Here is a 20,271-nt window from a genome sequence, read left to right as displayed (position 1 = left end):
ATTTCTTTACTATCTTTATAAACCATATAGCACCCACAGTCTACGTACATACATAATGTACAGCCCCCAGCCATTGTCTGTTGACGTCGATAGCTAAGACGGACATTCTGCTAAGATTGACACAATCCTTAAGACGACTCAAATGGCCTATTTACACGCTCACACTGACTTCAGAAAGAAAGAAAGAAAGAAAGAAAGAAAGAAAGAAAGAAAGAAAGAAAGAGGAGTTGGAAATAGGAGGTAGGGGGATTAAGGAGGTAGGGGGATTAAGAATGAAGTGATGAATAGAGGGAGGAGAAGAGAGAGAGAGAGAGGGAGAGAGAGAGGAGGGAGGACAAGAGAGGAGGGGTAGAGAGACAGGCAATGCACCAACACGACTGGAGCCTAGTGTATAGTCCTTCATATGCACCTATAAAAACACTTAGTATTTACATCACGAGAGGGTTAAGTAAGGTTAATTAATGTGCGCCCTGGCCAGATGTCCCTCTCTCTATCTCTCAGATGTATCACACAGGCACACGCACACACACACACGCACACACACACCAGTAGATGATCGAAGACCCAAAATCTGGGATTTTGTCTGGACCAGCCTAACTACTGTATCACTCACATGTATGCCCTCCCACCTTCAGCTCTCACCCTACCACTACCCCCCCCCTCCCCCCTCCCCCCCACACACACATTACCCCCACGCCCCCCTACAGCAGACACACCAACAGCAAAACATATACAAAGAGGGAATGGCTCAGATTGTCTATGGCTGTCACTGTAAAGAGAGTGGTGTCTGTGTGTGTGTGTGTGTGTGTGTGTGTGTGTGTGTGTGTGTGTGTGTGTGTGTGTGTGTGTGCGTGTGCGTGTGTGCGTGTGCATGCGTGTGAGTGTCTTTGTGTGTGTGCACTGTGTAAGAACGTGTGTGATCTTGATCAAACATCGGAGTCGGGCGGAGAGTGACTGGTCCAGGTCGTCCAGGTGTTGGTTGGTCGTGACGGAGAGGAAGTGGAGGTAGTGTTTCCCATTCATTTTGTCCCTCTTTTGTTCCCGTAGGCAGGATCAGGTGGACGATTAGTGATCATCTCGCTGGCCTACTCCTCCGCTAGGACTGTGGCTGCGTTCCAATATGCGACCTTGCAGGGCATCAGCAAAACGTGAGGCCACAAGCACAAGTGGAGGACGCAAGGTCGCATATTGGAATGCACAGGTGTGTGGCTATTGGCAGTGTTGGATCCTTGACAGTGGTGTTCCTCTACTGAGGTTGGCCTATCAGTATCAGTAGATCATTTAGCGAGGCCTGAAAGGACAGTTAATCCGTTGCAGAGATGGAAATGAGAGATGGACTTTAAGGAGATACTTATTTTGGGACATGGGAGACAAGGTGTTTTGCAGAGTTAAGGGGAAAGGAGGAAGGATGAACATTAAGGATTATTCCAAGGGTCTAGTAGAATAGAGTAAAGTAGAGTAGGATCTGGCACTTGCACAAGTATCCCTCATAGCACAATACTAATCAGTCAATAAAGGAATCAATGATTCTACGGTGTAAGGAGGGGAGAGTGGCTTTATCTTTTTTTTATCTTAGGGCCCAAAGGTGTTTAGTAGCAGCAGCCCCGTAGAGATGGGGGTTGGTCTGCAGGCATTCTGGGCATTTCATCACAAGGTCCTGGAGTTCTCTCTCTCTCTCTCCACACCGGGCGACCGCACACTCATGTATGCTCTCTCTTTGCACTTGGCGATGCCCTGGCGATGCCTATCGTGCAGGCGATTTAGAGAATGGCATTTCTCTGCTGTGTGGGATGACTATGCGCTCAGCGTACAGCACCAGACCAATCATCAGTTCTGTAAGGTGTGGAAAGTGATGTTATTCTTTTATTTTCTTAGGGCCCCAAAGGTGTTTAGCAGCAACCCTGTAGAGGTGGGGGTTGAGAGGTTGGGATGAGGATTTTTATACTAGAGATGCACCGGATCCAAGATCCGGTTCCGGATCCGGCAGGATAATAGGGTTTTTCACAGGATCCGGATCCGGTTCCAGGATCCAGGATCCGGTAGCCGAGGCTTTTCAGTCAAAATAGTTTGAGCCAACGTGATGAAGAGGGCCCACGTGTGTGAGTAGGCTATGTGTTTCAACCCTTTCGTAGGATCCGGTATCCGGTTCCGGATCCGGCAGGATCTTAAGCAGTGGATCTGGTATCCGGCAGGATCCTAAAAATCAGAATCCGGTGCATCTCTATTTTAATACTGACATCAGGTTTTGATCTGTTGTAGAATACTGCATTACAGCTGTGTTGTGCTGATGTGATGAGGCGCTTTGCTTCATTATGCTAAATGACATTCTTCACAAGCACATGTTCACTTTTTTAGTGCACCGTGCTGTGATAGTGCCTGTTCTTGTTCTATGAGTTCAATTGACCATAGAGTTCCAAGGACCAGAGTTCAAATGTCCACAGAGTGATGCTTCTTAGTACTGTAGCCGAGAGTAAGTTAGTTGTGTCCACGCTAGGGTGCCATTTGTTACTTGTCAAAGTCCCAATATACAAGTTCTAACAGCACCAAGTCCTATTGCAAGTACTGGAAACTTTGCAGTGGTATCCAAGGTCAAGGACATTATTTACCCTGCCAATTACAAGGCTTTGCCAAGGAACAGAAATTGGGTTTTCAGCCAGGGGGTTGATTGGTGGTTTTCTTTTTTACAAAAAACATTTCCTCTGTCTTTATTCTTATAAAAAATGAATTGCAGGATGCTCAATTGCTCATTGAAAGATTGTTGGGATTAACTTTGGGTTTTTCTTTTGGGATGGCCAATAAAAAAGGGTATAGATCGAAAATGCTTTGGTTTTTCATTTAATCATATAATTGAATCATACATTTGATTAAAAAAAATATTCAGATCTTTTTTCCAGAGGACTATTGATTTCTTTTGTTATGCGTCTTTTTGTTTCAAATTTGTCCGCATTTGCTTTGTTCTGTAGGACAATAGCTCACATCTCTTGGGCTGGGCAGGCCAGGGCTGGCGAATGCATGCCAGAGTTTTCTGGAGGGCTTTTCCCCCACTGCTTGTAGGGTTCGTCCCTTGTAAGGATGGCCAACAGAGGCCAGAATTGTCCATTGCAGTCTTTCAGGCAGCCACTGTATGCTCAGTTTAGCTGTGGTCCATGACTAAGAAGAAGTATTTGAAGGAGGACATAATAGGATGGTGCGCTGAGGCCCCCTTTTGGAGAAAAGTAGAATAACAAGGAGGGCTTTTTGAGGGAGCTACCCTACGTTGAGTCCATCCATATCTATGAAGTCCATAGAGGAGTGCACTGGTGATGCTATTCTTTAAGGATCATGGTACAAGTTTCCCCCCATGTGGTGATGAGAAGACACCAATGAATATGAGTCATTGTTAGATATTTATGCTAGAGTTTTTTGAAGTGAACTGCACTCCATAGCAGTATGTGGTAGTCTATGAGGAGGGGATACTATCTTTAAAGATAATGATAGTGGATTGATGGCCCATCAAATAGTGACCAGATGCTAGGTGATTACAAGAGGGTTTGGAGTGGATGCCATTTTGTGTGGAGTCCGCGATGAAGGTCCATCACGGTGCCAGTGGCTGCCAGGTGACCAGGTGTTGAGTCGACAACATTGCAGGGGAGGGTAGGCAGGCAAACGGCCAGTCGAGAAGCCGTCGAGAGGACACTGTGGAAGAGTTGAGCCAAGCAAGTCGGAGGCCGTGGTGGTCCGTTACAATGCAGGACAGGTGCAGGTACGGTTGGTAGGTGTGCAGGAAGTCGCATTGTGAGTGGGTAGGTAGGCAGGTAAGCACTGCAGGCAGCTGGTCGTTGGTTGAGCGGGTCAGGGTGGTGGCTGAGCTGTGCTGTGTCAGTATTGAGTCCATTTTAGTCAGCAGCAATCGGTCCATCATGATACAGGAAAGGTAGGTAAAGGAGGCAGGTGGGCAGGTGATCCAGGTCCCCGTTTCTCGAAAGCGACGTTGCTAACCACTTGCTAGCAACTCACTGTAGGTAGGTTGCCAATGGGAAATTGCATTGCAACCAAGTTAGCTGCTAACGTAGTTCAGAAACAATGCTGTCGAGAAACGCACCCTTAGGGTAGCTGTAGGCTGAATTGTGTTAGTGTATGGAGGAGTGCGGTCAGTCGGTGGATGGCTGAGTTGGGCCTGCGTATCCGGCAGCAAGCTTACCCCGGCGCGTTAGTGTCGTAGAGTCCAGTTTAGTCAGCAGGTGGTGGTGGTCCATTACGTTAGAGGAGGGAAGGTGGATACCAAGGTAGCTAGGTAAGTCAGGAGGCAAGTGGGCAGGTGGATGAGCTGTGTTAGTGTATGGACGAGTGCGGCCGGTGGATGGCCGAGTTTGGCCGGCTGTTGGGGGCCGAGCGGCTGTGATCGGGGCGAAGGTGGGGGTCGCCGCCACGGTTGGTCTGGAGGTGGTCCATTCTCACGTGGGGGGTGAGCTGCTGCTGCGGCTGCTGCGGCTGTTGTTGTTGTTGTTGTTGTTGTAGCTGTTGTGATTGTGGAGGTTGAGGGTCACCGGGACGACTGTTGGCAAGGTACTTCGCCCTCATACTTGAGGTGTACTGTGGAGACAAGAGAACAGAATGGAAAAAAAGAAAAGGAAAAGAGAAGAGAAGAGAGAACAAAACAAGAGAAGAAAGCAGAAGAGAAGAGAAGAGAAGAGAAGAGAAGAGAAGAGAAGAGAAGAGAAGAGAAGAGAAGAGAAGAGAAGAGAAGAGAAGAGGGAAGACCACAAGAGAGAAAGGAAAAGAGAAGTAAAGAGATGTGAAGAGTGGGGACGTGAAGAGAAAACAAAACGAGAGAAAACAAGAGAAAGGAAATGAATGAAGATACAAACATAAGTGGCACAAAATAAAGACAGACCATACAGTGATATGGTAAAGAAGACAGGACAGAAAGAGACAGGAGAGAGAGAGAGATATTGAGTGACAGTGACAGATGAAGAATAATAGTTAAAAACAGATAGCGGTGGGGAGGGTGACAGAGGGACCAGAGAAAGGTAAAGACAACAGGCAAAACAACAGATGTACAGTATACACTGGCAAAAATGTTTTGGCTGTATCAAGTTGTATTGTTTTAGTTGTACTATCACCACAAGAGGGTGCTCTATACAATATAATAATATGACTACATGCTATACGGCTGAGTCTATAATTACATCATGGTGCAGATATTGCTACTGTTGATTTCATGTGTGGATGAAAATACTCAAAAAAAATGTTAGAAGTTATGTGCATTATAGCTTGAATAAAATTACACTTTATGTCTATAAAATATCTCTCCAGTCGAGAATAACATCAGCAAGGTCAATGCATTAATAACATGTACGGAAGAGGTGTATGCAATTCTAATCTACAGAGGTTTAGAGTAGACAGAAAAGGCAAACAACTTGGAACCACTGAACACATAACAAACAGCACAAAGAGACACAAGACACAAGACACAGACACATACACACACATACAGCTACACAACAGTACACAAGTCATTTAGACAGCCTGGTTTTGGTTAAAAACATTAGCTGATAGGGGAAACGTGGAGGGGAGAGAGGCCTTGCATAGACCAACAATGAAAGCTGGTACGGTGCAGGTTATGTTACAAAGGGGCACAATACGAAGCAGCAGGATGGGTTATCACATGGCAGGAATTGGTTGCAGTTGAAGCACAGAATGGACGTAGGTCAAACATGGTTTAAGTTCCTAGGTCAAATTGAGGGCATTTTTTAGGGAACCAAACATACATTAATACAGTATGATGCATGACAAAAGCTTGGGGACAGGATCAAAGCGAAATGCCATTTTTTTTTTTTTCAAAGCAGGAAGCTGACTGGACTACATAAAAAAGAGATGGCGGAGGCGTTAGGTTAGGGTGTGGGTTCTAAGGGGTGAGAGGAGAGGAGATGGCTGTTTCTTCACAGCTCTGGGCTGTAGCAAAGAAGTAGCATCATGTCAGGGTGCTGTGTTTCGCAAAACAGTTAAGACAAAAACATGCCAAAGGGGAGATGGGAGGGGAAACATAACATCGAAAGAGGAAGAAAGGGGGGTAGATGAGGAAGGGGGTGGGGGGTGAGGGAAGCGAAGGGAAGGGAAGGGGAATTTCAATTAGTTGCCATAGCAACAGAGCAGAGGAGGAGGAGGAGGAAGAAGAAGAAGTTGCGGTACAGAGCATCCCATGGAATTGCTTCAGTCTCACACAGAGAGCTGAATTCCGCATAGCAGCGCAAAATAAACAAGTAAACAAACAATGAAATAAATAAAAAAAAAAGGCAAAGAGATTCTGCCAAAAACCATGGAAACAACAAAGGCTCCAGCTTGGTCTGTCATGAGTGCCTCTTTGGGGGGTTTGGCAGTCTGCCACTCATTCAGGCCGGTTAGTGGTTTCACATACTGTAGTTTATATATAATGGTAGTGTGATTGGGACTTTGGGATTGGAGGCGGTTTCAGGGTTTCAGACACATGCGGTAACGAGCAAAATAAATGGGAAACCACCCAAAGAAATAGGTGCATTTTGGTAAATGTCAATGGAAAACGAAGGTGCAAAGGAATTCACCCCATTTTGGCATGCCACCTGCACCCAACCCCACTTGACCACCCCTACACAAAAAACATCACATATGCAAGAGTTGTGATATTGTTGTTTGAGTGGGGTGCAGGATGTAGGTTTTAAGGATTGAATATTTCCCCTCATTTGCATGCCATTAACATCCAACCGTAGCCCCATTCCGTCCAGTTACAAACCAACTGTTTGAAGCAGTTGGGAGATTTGATATTTGAGGTATAGGGTGTGAGAATAGAGGAAATGAAGGATTGAGAAAGATAAGAAAAGGAAACAACGCAAAAGAGGAAAAGAGAAACCACCCGCAAATCATAACAGACACCCACAACAAAAGGTGAAATGTTGCCACCCAAGGTGGTTCCTTTGGGTGGGAAGAACGAACGAAGGAACGAACGACCGGCTTCATGCATGCAATCTAATTCCTGCATCCCCTCACACACCTCCGGTTAATCACAGGAAGTGCTGACGAGATAAAAAAGGAAAAAGCTGTAGACTTCGCGGACAAGGAAATGCTGACGGGAAAAAAGATGGCCTGAAATCCTTCAAAGAACTCTTCAAAGGAGAAAAAGCTCTTTCTGTCAACAATGAATGAATGGACCCTTCCACTGACGTCAACACAACTGCCTGTGTGTGGAGTAATGATGAGTGTGCTAAACAGGCTGCCGAAATGACCTTACTTAGCCTACCTAGACAGGCACCCTCTGTGAAGTGTTCACTCACTTGTGGCAAACGCTACAGAATTGTTGTTTATGTTACAGTGGCATTTTGGGGACAAAGCAAAGCAGCGTTAGCATTGAAGAGTGGTGAGTCTATAGATCTTGTTATCCGTGTCCTAAAATGTGCTCCGGCGGAACTGATTTGAAGAGCTGGGGTATGGATTTCAGGTGTGTCGATTGGTCAAACCATTGTGGACAAGGACTTCAAAGAGCCAGAAGTTTCAGCAAGAAAATACGAGTGTAAACCCATGATGAACATGGTAGCCTATATACTGTAAGAGTCAACTCTAAAAAGTATCAATAATAATAATAAATAATACTACTAATACAAATGAATAAGAATAATATCGATAATAATAATCAATGTATCAATTATCAGTGAATATTTAAAAATGTCCCCATAATGCCAAATTTCCCTGTTTTGTCCCTTTAAAACCACCATCACACAATAATAGTCATTCACAAATTGGGGAAAATATCCATGTTGCAGAGACTGGAAACCTTGGGGGGGTTAACTACCTGTGAGTTTAGCGTGCACTTCACTGAGGGTTGCTGTGTGTACTATGGCTGTGTGTGTGTGTGCGTGTGTGTGTGTGTGCGTGTGCGTGTGCATGTGTGCGTGTGCCTGCGTGCGTATACAATGTGTATGCTTTATAGTATAGTGGTGTGTGCCTGTATTGGTCCACTGTACCAATGTATGTACTGCATGCATATAGGGTGTAGAGATGTAGTGTGTCGTCTGTATCTACGGTACCACCCAACAACAGGAACAGGAAGTGAGCGAACAGGAACAGGAAGTTGTGGGCACTTACAGAGGGTGGAGGGGACTCCCTGCCAATCAGTGGCGTGTTCTCGCAGCGAGGGTTCTGAAAGTTAGCGTTCTGGCTCCTGCGTCACAAACGAGAGACGGTGGTTGGTTACACTGGCTCCCGGCGAGGGAGGCGCCGGGCTGGGCTTGCTTTGGCAAATAGGCGGCTAATAGGGGGATTTTTCTGTTCTATCTGGCAACCCAGATCTGGCAACCTAGCTAAGTAGGGGAGTGTCTGCATACGTATGCATTACCTAACTCTGACGTATACCTGACTCTAACGTGGCCTATATTAAGAAGAAAAAAGATTCTACTCTCGGTAGACCAAAGGTTTATTTGCCTTTTTTACAAACTCTTAAGTATATTTTGAGCTACCCCATGTGTTAGTGTAATACAGATTAGATATGTTAGTGTTTTTTTTAAGATTATTATACATTGAAGTGTGGCTATTATACTGTAGTATAGAGAGTAATCTTGTTGTTAAGAGTAAAGATGTTTTGTTTTGAGACAAGGGTTTTAAACCTCTGTCACAGTCTGACTTAAAAAAAAAAAAAGCCAGCTATGTTTTCATAATATTACTAGCAGGTTGATCATGCAATGGGGCTTGATATGTGTGAGATGGTAAATGTAATTGTGCTATAGGTGAAGCTTTTATTATTAATGTAGCATGAAGTAAGGTACACTAAAGCTGTGAAATTAAAATTTGTTAAGAGATAATACGTAGTATATAGTTTCATCTTCAGTAGAGATGAAAAGTTATGCTTTAATCACAAAATATGGATGATATATTTGACATTACAAGACTAGTTTCACCTATGTGTAAAAACTAGCCTTCTTTCGTTGGCAAAATACAGTTTATAATGTATATGGCGCTAACATTTAATATTAGCACAATGTTAAAATGGATATGTGGTCACACAAATGTCTGAAAGGTATTACATTCATGAATAACATTTCTTATGACCACAGCTAACAATACCATGGAATGAACACTGAAAATGTTCATGCATTACCATGTTGACACATGCTTATGTGATGTCTGCTGATAGCTATTTAGTAACGGTTAATGGTTTTCATGTGATCATGTTTCCTCATGCAAAGCAAGTGGTTAGCACCAATGATAGTTAAAGCCGTAGTGCGGAAGCTCCATCCTAGGAGCACCGTTTGACCATGCAATTAATTCACCGTGCCCTCAACAATCGCTGGCATATTTAGTGCCTTAATTCACAGAGGTAGCCCAATATCGGATGTACGCTTGATTTTTTTTGGACTAGCATAACACTGTATAGCTAATCCAATCCAATTATCCCAATTCATGCAGCATGTAACTGTTAAGTAGGGTAAATGTATATACACAGGCGCTAGCAGGCTAGAAACACTCAGATGTACTCATCAATCACTCTACTGTAAGTGGCTGGATTCACAAAGGTAGCCTAGCATCGGGCATGTGCTTGTTTTTTCCTCTGCACTGCATTGGCTAATCAAATTCAAAGTACTCTCCCAATTCATGCAGTTAAAGTAATGGGTATATTATACACAGGCGCTAGCAGGCTAGCCAAGACTCACATGTACTCGGTAACGGGCGCGTTGCTGACGGTGTGCGCGGCGGCGGGCAGGCTAGCCTCGCTACCGTAGGTGCTGCTGCCGCAGCTGTAGAGACTGGGCATGTGCACCCGGTACAGGTTATCGTGAGGCGGCCGCGAGCCACCGTGGGCCGCCGAGGACTCGTCCCCGTCATCGTCATCACTCCTTCGGGGAGACGAGGGGGTGGGGAGGTGGGAGGGGGGAGGGGGGAGGGGAGTGGGGTGAGGTGGGGGGAGGTGAGGAGAGGTGGGAGAGGAGGGTGACGAGGGTGAAGAAGGGTTGGGGAGGTGGGGGTGAAAGGAAAGGAGAGGAAAGAGGTGAGGAGAGGTGGGAGAGGTGGGAGACGAGGGTTTGGGGAGGGGGACAGGTGGTGTGAGGGGAATTGGGGTGGGATGAGGGGTGGGGATAGGGGGGCAGGAGGACAGGTGGGTGGAGGAGAAGTGGGAAGAGGAGAGATGGGGGTGTAGGTGAGGGGAAGGGACAGGTGAGGAGAGGTTTGGGGGAATAAAAGGTGTTGGATGTGGGGACATGGGTAAAAAGCGTTGTGGTAGGGGTAGATGGGGTAGGACAGGTAGGGTCAGGGTGGGATCAGGGGTAAGAGTAGAGGGGGGGTGGGAGAGGTTGGGGGAAGTGAGGAAGAGGTTGGAGAGCGTGGAGGACAGAAGAGGTCGGGGTGAAAAGAGGGGGGTATAGGAAAGAAATGGGGATAACAGGTGGGGTTGGGGGAATGTGGGGAGGTTGCAGAGGAGGACAGGTGACGGTGAGAAGAGGAGGAGGGAAATGAGGTATGGGTGGAGACAGGAAGGGGAAACGTTGGTTTGGGGAGGAACAAAGGTGGTGGGAAGGGGAGTTGACAGAAGTACAGGATGAAGCAGGGTCAGGGTTGAGAGGAAGTGTGGGGGGGGGGGGGGGTATAAGTGGTGTAGAGGAAGTGGAGGATAGGGGTGAGGGAGGTTTAGGGGGTAGGTGAGGGAGGGGGGAATAGAAGAGTGAGATAAAAATCCAACCATGCTAACCTTCATCTAACCACCAGAGAAACTGCTCCTCTCCTTTTTTCCACAGCTAGCTAACTAAAGTAGCTCACGGTCGTTCCTCCTTCTTCTTGATCCTTGTCCATAGACACAAATGTTGACTCTCTCACACACATAATGGATTTCCACAAACATACATGTCTCGAGGCCAACTGGTAGTCACAAGGACACATGTCCTTCAATGGGGTAGCTAGCAGGTTTGTCAAAGATAAACACAGCTAATAGAATTCCATATAGCCAACTAGCAATTGGTTATCGGTGGAAGAAACGTAGGCTGTGAACAGTCAATACATGTTAAGATTAGCAGTGCCATATTTCTCCCAGTAAAACCAAAAGGGCGAGTTTCTTCGAAATCATCAAGGTATTAGGGAATAATTAAGTTAAAACAAGAGCAAATTATGAATCTCAAAAAAAGGCTGACCCAAATCTGGTGTTTTTGAATCCCCTTCTTTTTCTTGTCCTTGCTAAAATCAATTGCCCACTGGACTACAAATTGGCCTTAGTTAGGCTATGTGAAGTGCATGCAACCTCAAATGCACACTTTAAAGTATGGTAGATCACAACATGTTTTTTTTAGTCAGGTCCAGGTTGAGTATAGAGATCAGAGATGAAATCTTCATTATGTTGACTGTTGGAAGCGCTAAATCGTCTTTAGTCTCAAGTTTTTCTCTTTCTTTCTTTCTTTCTTTCTTTCTTTCTTTCTTTCTTTCTTTCTTTCTTTCTTTCTTTCTTTCTTTCTTTCTTTCTTTCTTTCTCTATCTCACCAACACACACACACACACACACACACACACACACACACACACACACACACACACACACACACACGCACACGCACACGCACACACACACGCACACACACCTTCACCATGCAGCTGCATGATCTTTTGTGAAAAGAACTCCTAAAAATCGATTTCTCTGTAAGGTAGATCACAGTGGGGATAACAGATTCAGCTTGACAGGCAATTTTCCTCCGCAGGGTATGTCTGTCAGTCAGTTCATGCATCTAAACGATGAGGGGTGGGTCTGGGTCTGGGTTTGGGAAGGGAAGTAGGTGGTTAGAGAGTGCCTGCCATGGCAACATGACAGAAAATCAAGAATAGGTCACAGCAGCTTTTCTCATGGGTACAAATGGCCAAAAGAAAGCTCCATGATTGCCATGGAACGAATAAAAAAATTGAATGAAGATAAATGAAATAGAGAAAAAGAAAAATCAAAGGAGAAAAAAAACGAAAAGCATGCAAAAGTAAATTATAGGTGAGTTGTATTGTTCTGGAATGGTAAAGATTTGGAGACCACCTGGTGTTAAGATGATACTAAAGTCTTCAGAAGCATCAATGATTTACAATAAAATAAAATCCTGTGCAATTTTGCATTATATTTAGTAATATTTGACAAACACTCCAGTCTTACAGATGCAACAATTGTATGTAAGAAAACCACACCTCTTTCTTTACAAGCAGAGGGTCAAACCACATCACAAAACTGCTAAGATTACACTGTTTTCTTCAAGGGCATCGGTAGTCAATACACAGTCCTTTCTGGTGCAGTGGAGGCTGTGTTAAACTCTCCACATTCCACACTCCACACTATCGACACTCTCACACGCTGAAAAAAATGACGTAATTCTGTTCCACTGCTGTTTCTCAATTCCCCACAAGGTGGCAGTGGTGGTCTTACTGCAGTGGAATTGAGCTGTTGTGGCACACTAAGGCCATATAGAATAGATCATTCCCCAACCAAGCTTTTTTTTTGATCACATACATTATACGGTAACCCACACACATTCACTGATCGGTGCGGATCCGATATAAGGATTTTTGGGGACACAAATGTGATTGCGTTCTGTGAATGTTAAGTCCACAAACATCTTTGTTCAGTTTTAAATCGTTTTAATTTTTCTGGTTTCCCAGATGTCAGGGGGACCCATTCTCCCTACAGAATCGACACCCATGCATTCAACAAAACACAAACGCATACCATCACCACATCTAAGCACAGGAGGGTACATCTGATATACACAGGAGAAGTGCTTCCAGATACAGGACTCCTTCTTTCAGTCTTTTCCACAAAAGAAAAACAGTCGGGTTTGCACACATGTGCTTTGTTGATTTGCTCCATTTGCGTACAGATTCTTTGGAATTTGCCACTGACCATTTAACAACGTTACACACGGCAAAGATACAAGGATATGGTTTAGACGTCATTCACTGCGATGTTATTGTCAAGGCATCCTGTTACTGCAATGTTTTATACATCACATCTCTTCATTCCAAAACCACATTTGAATATTCCTGAACATTCCACTATGGTCCAGCCTGGTACAATACATTTAGCCAACACTTTTATACCAAGCGACTTGAGCAATGGGGGCTTAAGTGCCTCGCTCAAAACTAGACACTGGTCTGTTTTGTGGTTACGCATTGTGTCCACAACAATACGTTGTGATGAGCGACCTGGATTCGATAGCTACAGTCCAGGGCCACATATTCCAAATGACCAACCTAGTTTTAACTAGAGATGCACCAGATCCTGATTTTTAGGATCCTGCCGGATACCGGATCCACGGCTTAAGATCCTGCCGGATCCGGAACCGGATACCGGATCCTACGAAAGGGTTGAAACACATAGCCTACTCACACACGTGGGCCCTTTTTATCACGTTGGCTCAAACTATTTTGACTGAAAAGCCTCTGCTACCGGATCCTGGATCCTGGAACCGGATCCGGATCCTATGAAAAACCCTATTATCCTGCCGGATCCGGAACCGGATCTTGGATCCTGTACATCTCTAGTTTTAACTGTACAACCAGGACATTTGGAACGGTAAAACCAGGTCATTTGGAATCGGTGACACTGGATTGTAGCTTCTCTCAATCCAAATTGCCCATCACCAAATCCATTACAGTCCAGTACTTTTTTTGGCTCGGTCCACTAGTCCAGTAAGAAATCCCCACCAGCTGGGACAGAGGGAGTGGTGGTGGTGGAGGAGGGAGGGAGGAAGGGAGACTAATTTAGTCAGCTGACAGTTTTAGGGGTTTGGGCTGCTGTCGCTGAGGGGGAGTCCACGGGTGTTCCAAATCAGGGAGGTGACGAGGCAGGGTCGGGAGAGGGCCAGGCAGGGGGACAGGGGGCCAGAGAGATGGCTTTGGTGGTGGATTGGGGAAAGGAGGAGAAACAAGAAATAGAGCAAGAGAAATAAAAACATCCACAAAACACAAATGAAATGAAAAATAAATTCAAGGGGGAAAAACATAATATAACGTAAAAATCCACAATAACAAATGACAAAAAAGACAATTGATGTGACTTTGATGTTTTTCGTATCAGGGGACAAGATGAGAGAGACACAAACAGAGACCAAAACAGTACAAGACGAGACGAGACAAGACAGGACCAGACCAGACAGACAAGAGTGAGATGATATCACTCCTGAGAGACTGCAGACGCCTCCGTCTGACTTGAAATGCAATTTGGGTTGTATGGAAGGAATCAAAGATGTTCAGAATCGAATAAAATCTTGACTTGCTGCCTTCAAACAGTAGAAGACAGTCAACATTGAACTCGGCTGCACTTCCCCCTTATGATATTATTTCATATTCAATAACGGATAATTTAATAGGATTTCAATATATTGTAAATGGATGTTGCAACTCTTAACAACACAATGTGGTCAGATTGGAATTGGTGCACCAATGCCAGAGGAGGTCTCTTCATGTCTCTTGCCAAAGAGTTTTGTAAGTGTGTGTGTGTGTGTGTGTGTGTGTGTGGTGTGTGTAAGTTTGTGTGTGTGTGTGTGTGTGTGTGTGTGTGTAAGTTTGTGTGTGTGTGTGTGTGTGTTTAGATGTGTGCGCACGTGTCTGTGTGCGTTTGTGCGCGCCCATGTGTGTGTGTGTGTGTGTGTGTGTGTGTGTGTGTGTGTGTGTGTGTGTGTGTGTGTGTGTAAGTTTGTGTGTGCAAGTGTGTGTGTGTGTGTGTTTAGATGTGTATGCACGTGTCTGTGTGCGTTTGTGCGCGCCCATGTGTGTGTGTGTTTTGTGTGTCCCCATGTGTACAGTATGTGTTGTGCAGCAGGTGAGGCAGATTCCTCAGCTCCGTGGTGGCCACACGTGAATTATATATAACCCTCCCCTTATGCAATTTGACCCCTAATGACCTTTGACCTCCCGGTGACCCTCCCATGAGGTGACCCTCCCATGACCCCCCCGCCCCCTCACCTCTTGCCCTGCCAGGTGTGCGGCACGCTGCAGACGATGGAGCTGAACATGAGGGCGGTCACGAAGGAGAAGAGAACCAGGTAGATGAGGCCCTCCACACCGTCATAACAGAGACCGGTCAGAGCCTGGACGTAGTCCTGTGGAGAGGAGGAGAGATGGAGAGAAACATAGGGAGATGGGGGCGGAGGTGGAGAGAGAGAGAAAGAAAGGGGGGAGGGTTGGAGAGAGATAATAAGAGGAAATAACATATTCATTAGGGCTGTCATGAAGGAGAATAGCAATAGATCAGACCCTCAAGACCGTCATAGCACAGACCGGGCAGAGCCTGGACGTAGTCCTGTGGAGAGGAGGAGAGATGGAGAGAAACATAGGGAGATGGGGGCGGAGGTGGAGAGAGAGAGAGAGTGAAAGGGGGGAGGGTTGGAGAGAGATAATAAGAGGAAATAACATATTCATTAGGGCGGTCATGAAGGAGAATAGCAATAGATCAGACCCTCAAGACCGTCATAGCACAGACCGGGCAGAGCCTGGACGTAGTCCTGTGGAGAGGAGGAGAGATGGAGAGAAACATAGGGAGATGGGGGCGGAGGTGGAGAGAGAGAGAAAGAAAGGGGGGAGGGTTGGAGAGAGATAATAAGAGGAAATGAAGAGTTCAGATGCAAAACCCCCTTACTCCATTTCTGAAGACCTGCACTTCTATAGTTTTTAGAGAACCCCGTTGTTGGTTTGGTTTACATTCATGTACTTGATAATACATATAAATAGTTATATTACATAAATAAATAAAAAATATATACAATTTTGATAGCTCTGTATTAACCCTATCCAGACTGGGGGGGGGGGGCTAAAAGTGCCCGCACCAACTTTGATGTTGCATAATTCCTTAACGACTTAAGCTATGACTTCGAAACTTTGTGACTTTTCCTAACATTTAGGTATGTCTGACCAAAAATCACTTTACCATATCTATGATGCCATATATTTTCATATTTTTTTGTTATTTCCATTAGCATCAGACACCTGTGTGAGCATTTAAGTGGTTTGAAGCATAAAATCATTAAAATTTAAGTGCATTACCTAAATTTGTTGGAAAATCCATTATGGCGAGATTTTGGACATAATAACATAATGATGTCATAATGACGTCATAATAATAGATTATTACACAAAAATGATGTCATTCATAGATGTCCATATGTAGATCATCTTCCCCAAGTTTCATAGTCATACTGTATTCCGTTCATGAGTTATGAGGGGGGGGTTGCCCAGGCGCAGGACCAGGAATGCCAAAAAAGCCCAGTCTGAATAGGGTTAAATAAAAATGAATTAAGATTTTTTTTTTCTGAAAAGGCACTTAGGGGGGTTTGTATCTGAACTCTTCAAATAACATATTTTTTAGGGCTGAATGAGAATACCAGTAGGTAGATCAGAGCCTAAACACCGCCATAACAAAGACCTTTTAGACAGAGCAACATGCTTATGACTCGTCTATGTCATGACACGGTTTTTACACTATTATGACACTGTTATGTCATATGTATGACGCCGGCGCCAAGATAATTGTAACCAGAAGTTGGAGGCAGTCGTGGCCTAATGGTGGTCTTCAGATGAGAGGCTTGAGGGGCCCACGCTGGCCTCTCTTAGCCTGGGAACTCCCATACTGCCTTTAGTTTGATTGAACACTCACACACACACACACACACACACACACACACACACACACACACACACACACACACACACACACACACACACACACACACACACACACACACACACACACACACACACACACACACACACACACACACACCTTTTATTTTTATTTTTATTTTATTTCTTCTTCACCCTTCTTCTGCACATTTGTTTTGCACCGGCCATAGATTTCATTACAAGTGACACGAAAGTGTCTCTATGTACATGACAAATAAATATCCTTGTATCCTTGTATCCTTGTAGTTCTATACAATCGTTTCGATCTGAAAGACAGTCTGGCGAGGGTGACTCATAACGGCCAAGATCATGGTCCCTGTGTCATAATGGTCAAGCATTCCGACCTTTACAGTTTCTCTGCCCAATCAGAGAGCAGGGCAGTGTGTCATAATAGCCAAGTATTCTGCCCCCCCACGGAATTTACAATAGGCAACTCCCCAGACCTAATCTCACTTGTGTTTAGGTCTGGTGTTAACCAGGCAAGGCCTCTCCCTATTCATCCTTCCATGGCTAAAATGCAAGGCACCGAACCCCACATTGCTGTAATATCCTGTAAATAATTGTAAGTCGCTTTGGATTAAAAAAAAAAAGTGTCAGGGAAGTGTAAGGTAACGTTAGAGGAAGTTGGTGAGAGAGGAGGTGGAGAAAGAGGGAACAACAGAGAGAGGTAGAAAGAGAAAGGGTGGAGAGGAATGTATCAGAAAAAAGGAGGAACAGAGAGAGAGAGAGAGAGAGAGAGAGAAAGAGAGAGCCTCATAAAATGGTGTATCCAGCTGAGCACTGATGGATCTGAGGAGGAAGGTTTCTTCTCTGCATATGCAGTAAAAGAGAGAGAGAGGGGATGGGAGGTAGAGGATAGATAGAAAGAAAAAGATAGAAATAAAGATATGGAGTGACAGAATAGATAGACAACAGAGAGAGAGAGGGAAAAACAGAGAAATGCAAGAGAGAGAGAGAGAGAGAGAGAGAGAGAGAGAGATGTAGATATGAAGTGAGAGAGAGAGAGAGAGAGATTGATAGATGAAGTGAGAGAGAGAGAGAGAGAGAGAGAGAGAGAGAGAGAGAGAGAGAGAGAGAGAGAGAGAGAGATGGATAGATGAAGAGAGAGAGAGAGAGAGAGAGAGAGAGGGAGGGCTGCACATGTCAGCAGTAAGAGCCTCCTTTATTCCCACATGAAAGGCCACAAATTACTGCAATTACCTCAGAACACACAGAGGAGGAGGAGGGGGCGCATGGTTGGTAATGTGTGTGTGTGTGTGTGTGTGTGTGTGTGTGTGTCTGTGTGTGTGTGTGTGTGTGTGTGTGTGTGTGTGTGTCTGTGTGTCTGTGTGTGTGTGTATGTACAATGTTTAGCCTATGTAGGCTGTTTTATGTATATGCAAATGTGTGTGTGTGTGTGAGTGTGTGTGTGTGTGTGTGTGTGTGTGTGTGTGTGTGTGTGTGTGTGCATGTGCGTTGCGTGTTGCGTGTGTGCGCGAGTGCACGCGTTCCTCTGTACTAAAATGTGTGCGTGTGCGCGCGCACGCGCGTACGTGTCTGTGTGTACGTATGTGTGTGTGTAAGTGAAAAAAAGATGTCTGTTAGAAATTGATCATACAGATACTGTACAAGAACTGTAAATCTCAAATATAATGATGTGAGTGCCAGCATGCTGGTTTGTATTTGAGAGAATAATGAAACAAGTACTTGAGATGCATATTGAAAGCATGCCGAGAGCCTGTGTGTGTGTATGTGTCCTTGTGTGTGTGTGTGTGTGTGTGTGTGTGTGTGTGTGTGTGTGTGTGTGTGTGTGTGTGTGTGTGTGTGTGTGTGTGTGTGTGTGTGTGTGTGTGTATGTGCGCCAGTGGTGTAGTCTACTTTTTTATGGTGGGTATACTGTATATTTGAGCATTTTTTGAAGTGGGTATACTGTAAATATTTGTGCTATTCAAAACAATGGATCAATCAATTTTAAGTGGGTATACTGAAATCCCTGAAATTTAGAAGTGGGTATACTCCGTATACCCGCGTTCAACGTAGACTACACCACTGGTGTGTGCGCAGACATGCGTTAGAATACTAAAAAGCAAGGAAGGGAAGGAGATAGACAAAGGAGAAGATTGAGTGTCCTACAGATGAAAAGTGTGTGTGTGTGTGTGTGTGTGTGTGTGTGTGTGTGTGTGTGTGTGTGTGTGTGTGTGTGTGTGTGTGTGTGTGTGTGTGTGTGTGTGTGTGTGTGCACGTGCGTGCGTGCGTGTGTGTGTGCGTGCGATGCTGAAAGAGCATCTGTGTACGTGTGTGTGTGTGTGTGTGAGTGTGTGTGTGTGTGTGTGTGTGTGTGTGTGTGTGTGTGTGCGTGCGTGCGTGTGTGTCATGCTGAAAGAGCATCTGTGTACGTGTGTGTGTGTGTGTGTGAGTGTGTGTGTGTGTGTGTGTGTGTGTGTGTGTGTGTGTGTGTGCGTGCGTGCGTGCGTGCGTGCGTTCGTGCGTTCGTGCGTGCGTGCGTGCGTGTGTGTCATGCTGAAAGAGCATCTGTGACATGTGTGTGTGTGTGTCCGTGTGTGTGTGTCTCCGTGTGTGTGTGTGTGTGTTTGTGCGCATGTGTGTGCGTGTGGGTGCGTTTGTGTGTGTGAACGTCTGTCTTGTTGTCTGTCTGTCCATGTATGAGTGCATCTGTGCTCTGCTCTGCTCAAAGAGCATCTGTTCACTTCCTGCCATTTAAAAAGCCCCAATCTCCATTGCAAATCCAGACAGGAAACAAAAACACAAACTAATTCACAATCAGTATGTGTATTCTTACTCTCCCTCTAGACTCCATCTTGTCTCAGAGCAAGTCAGGGCTGGAGTTGGACGTCAAAGTAAAAGTCAGGCCAGGCGTTTTCAGGCAAGACTCCTTCTCAGGGCTTCCTCACACCGCCTGGTCCTGACCATCCCATAATACTACCATTTCATTTCGTATTTATGGTCTGGCATTTGTTTGCTCTGAAGCGATTGTAGGAAGCAGGAAGTTTGCACTCAGTTATGGTTTGAAATTATTGGACACCTCTCACCCAATCGCTGGCAGTTACTCAACAACAAGATAGCGCAGACCAATGGCTCCGGCGCAGATGTGTACGTCATTGTCACGAGCGTCCTCCCCCTTTCGTCCCCACGTGGGGGGCATATTCGATTATTGGCTGTTTTCTGGGGGGGCGTTGCAATCAAAATCCTACTGCTCCAGGCACTCCACAGAGAAGCACGGCCAGACTACAGTAGTGGAGCCAATCATTTGGCGGAAGTACGTAGGATGGCTCGCGAGGCTATTCCGCACACCGGCTCCGACAAAATGCTGAGCACTGCTCCGCAAAAGTTTGATTCCATTGTTTTCAATAGAACCCCGCACACTGGCGCCAATGTCCGCGGACATTCGCGGATGTCGGATAACGATTAGAGACGACAAGTTCTATTTTGTCGCAGCCGCCCATTGACTATCAATGCTATGTTCGTGTGACATTGGGTTTGGGGGTCGGAATTGGTGTCGGAAGCAAAAGTGCTCCGCAGTGCTGTCGGAGCCGGTGTGCGGAAGCCCTCAGTCTCTCTGTTCTTGCTCTATGATAGCACAGTCATCTGCCAGATGGATCGCAATTTTTGTGTGTGCGTGTGTGTGCGTGTGCGTGT

At 45.4% G+C, this 20,271-nt stretch overlaps 1 protein-coding gene across 1 annotated transcript in view; it reads right to left on the bottom strand.

Annotated features, from left to right (window-relative positions):
- Positions 1 to 719: 719 nt before the first annotated feature.
- The window catches only part of ttyh3b (tweety family member 3b), a 122,917-nt gene continuing 103,365 nt past the window's right edge, over positions 720 to 20,271 (bottom strand). The window contains exons 11-14 of the mRNA XM_063198016.1: positions 14,923 to 15,059; positions 9,657 to 9,839; positions 8,095 to 8,170; positions 720 to 4,572 (exon numbers count right to left, since the gene is read on the bottom strand). Coding sequence (XP_063054086.1) covers positions 4,312 to 4,572; positions 8,095 to 8,170; positions 9,657 to 9,839; positions 14,923 to 15,059 — 657 coding nt within the window. The 3' untranslated portion in view covers positions 720 to 4,311. The remainder of the gene's footprint in view (positions 4,573 to 8,094; positions 8,171 to 9,656; positions 9,840 to 14,922; positions 15,060 to 20,271) is intronic.

The sequence above is a fragment of the Engraulis encrasicolus genome, chromosome 1 (assembly GCF_034702125.1).
Source record: "Engraulis encrasicolus isolate BLACKSEA-1 chromosome 1, IST_EnEncr_1.0, whole genome shotgun sequence".
In the NCBI taxonomy this organism is placed as follows: Eukaryota; Metazoa; Chordata; class Actinopteri; order Clupeiformes; family Engraulidae; genus Engraulis; species Engraulis encrasicolus.
This window is presented reverse-complemented; position numbering and strand designations above follow the sequence as displayed.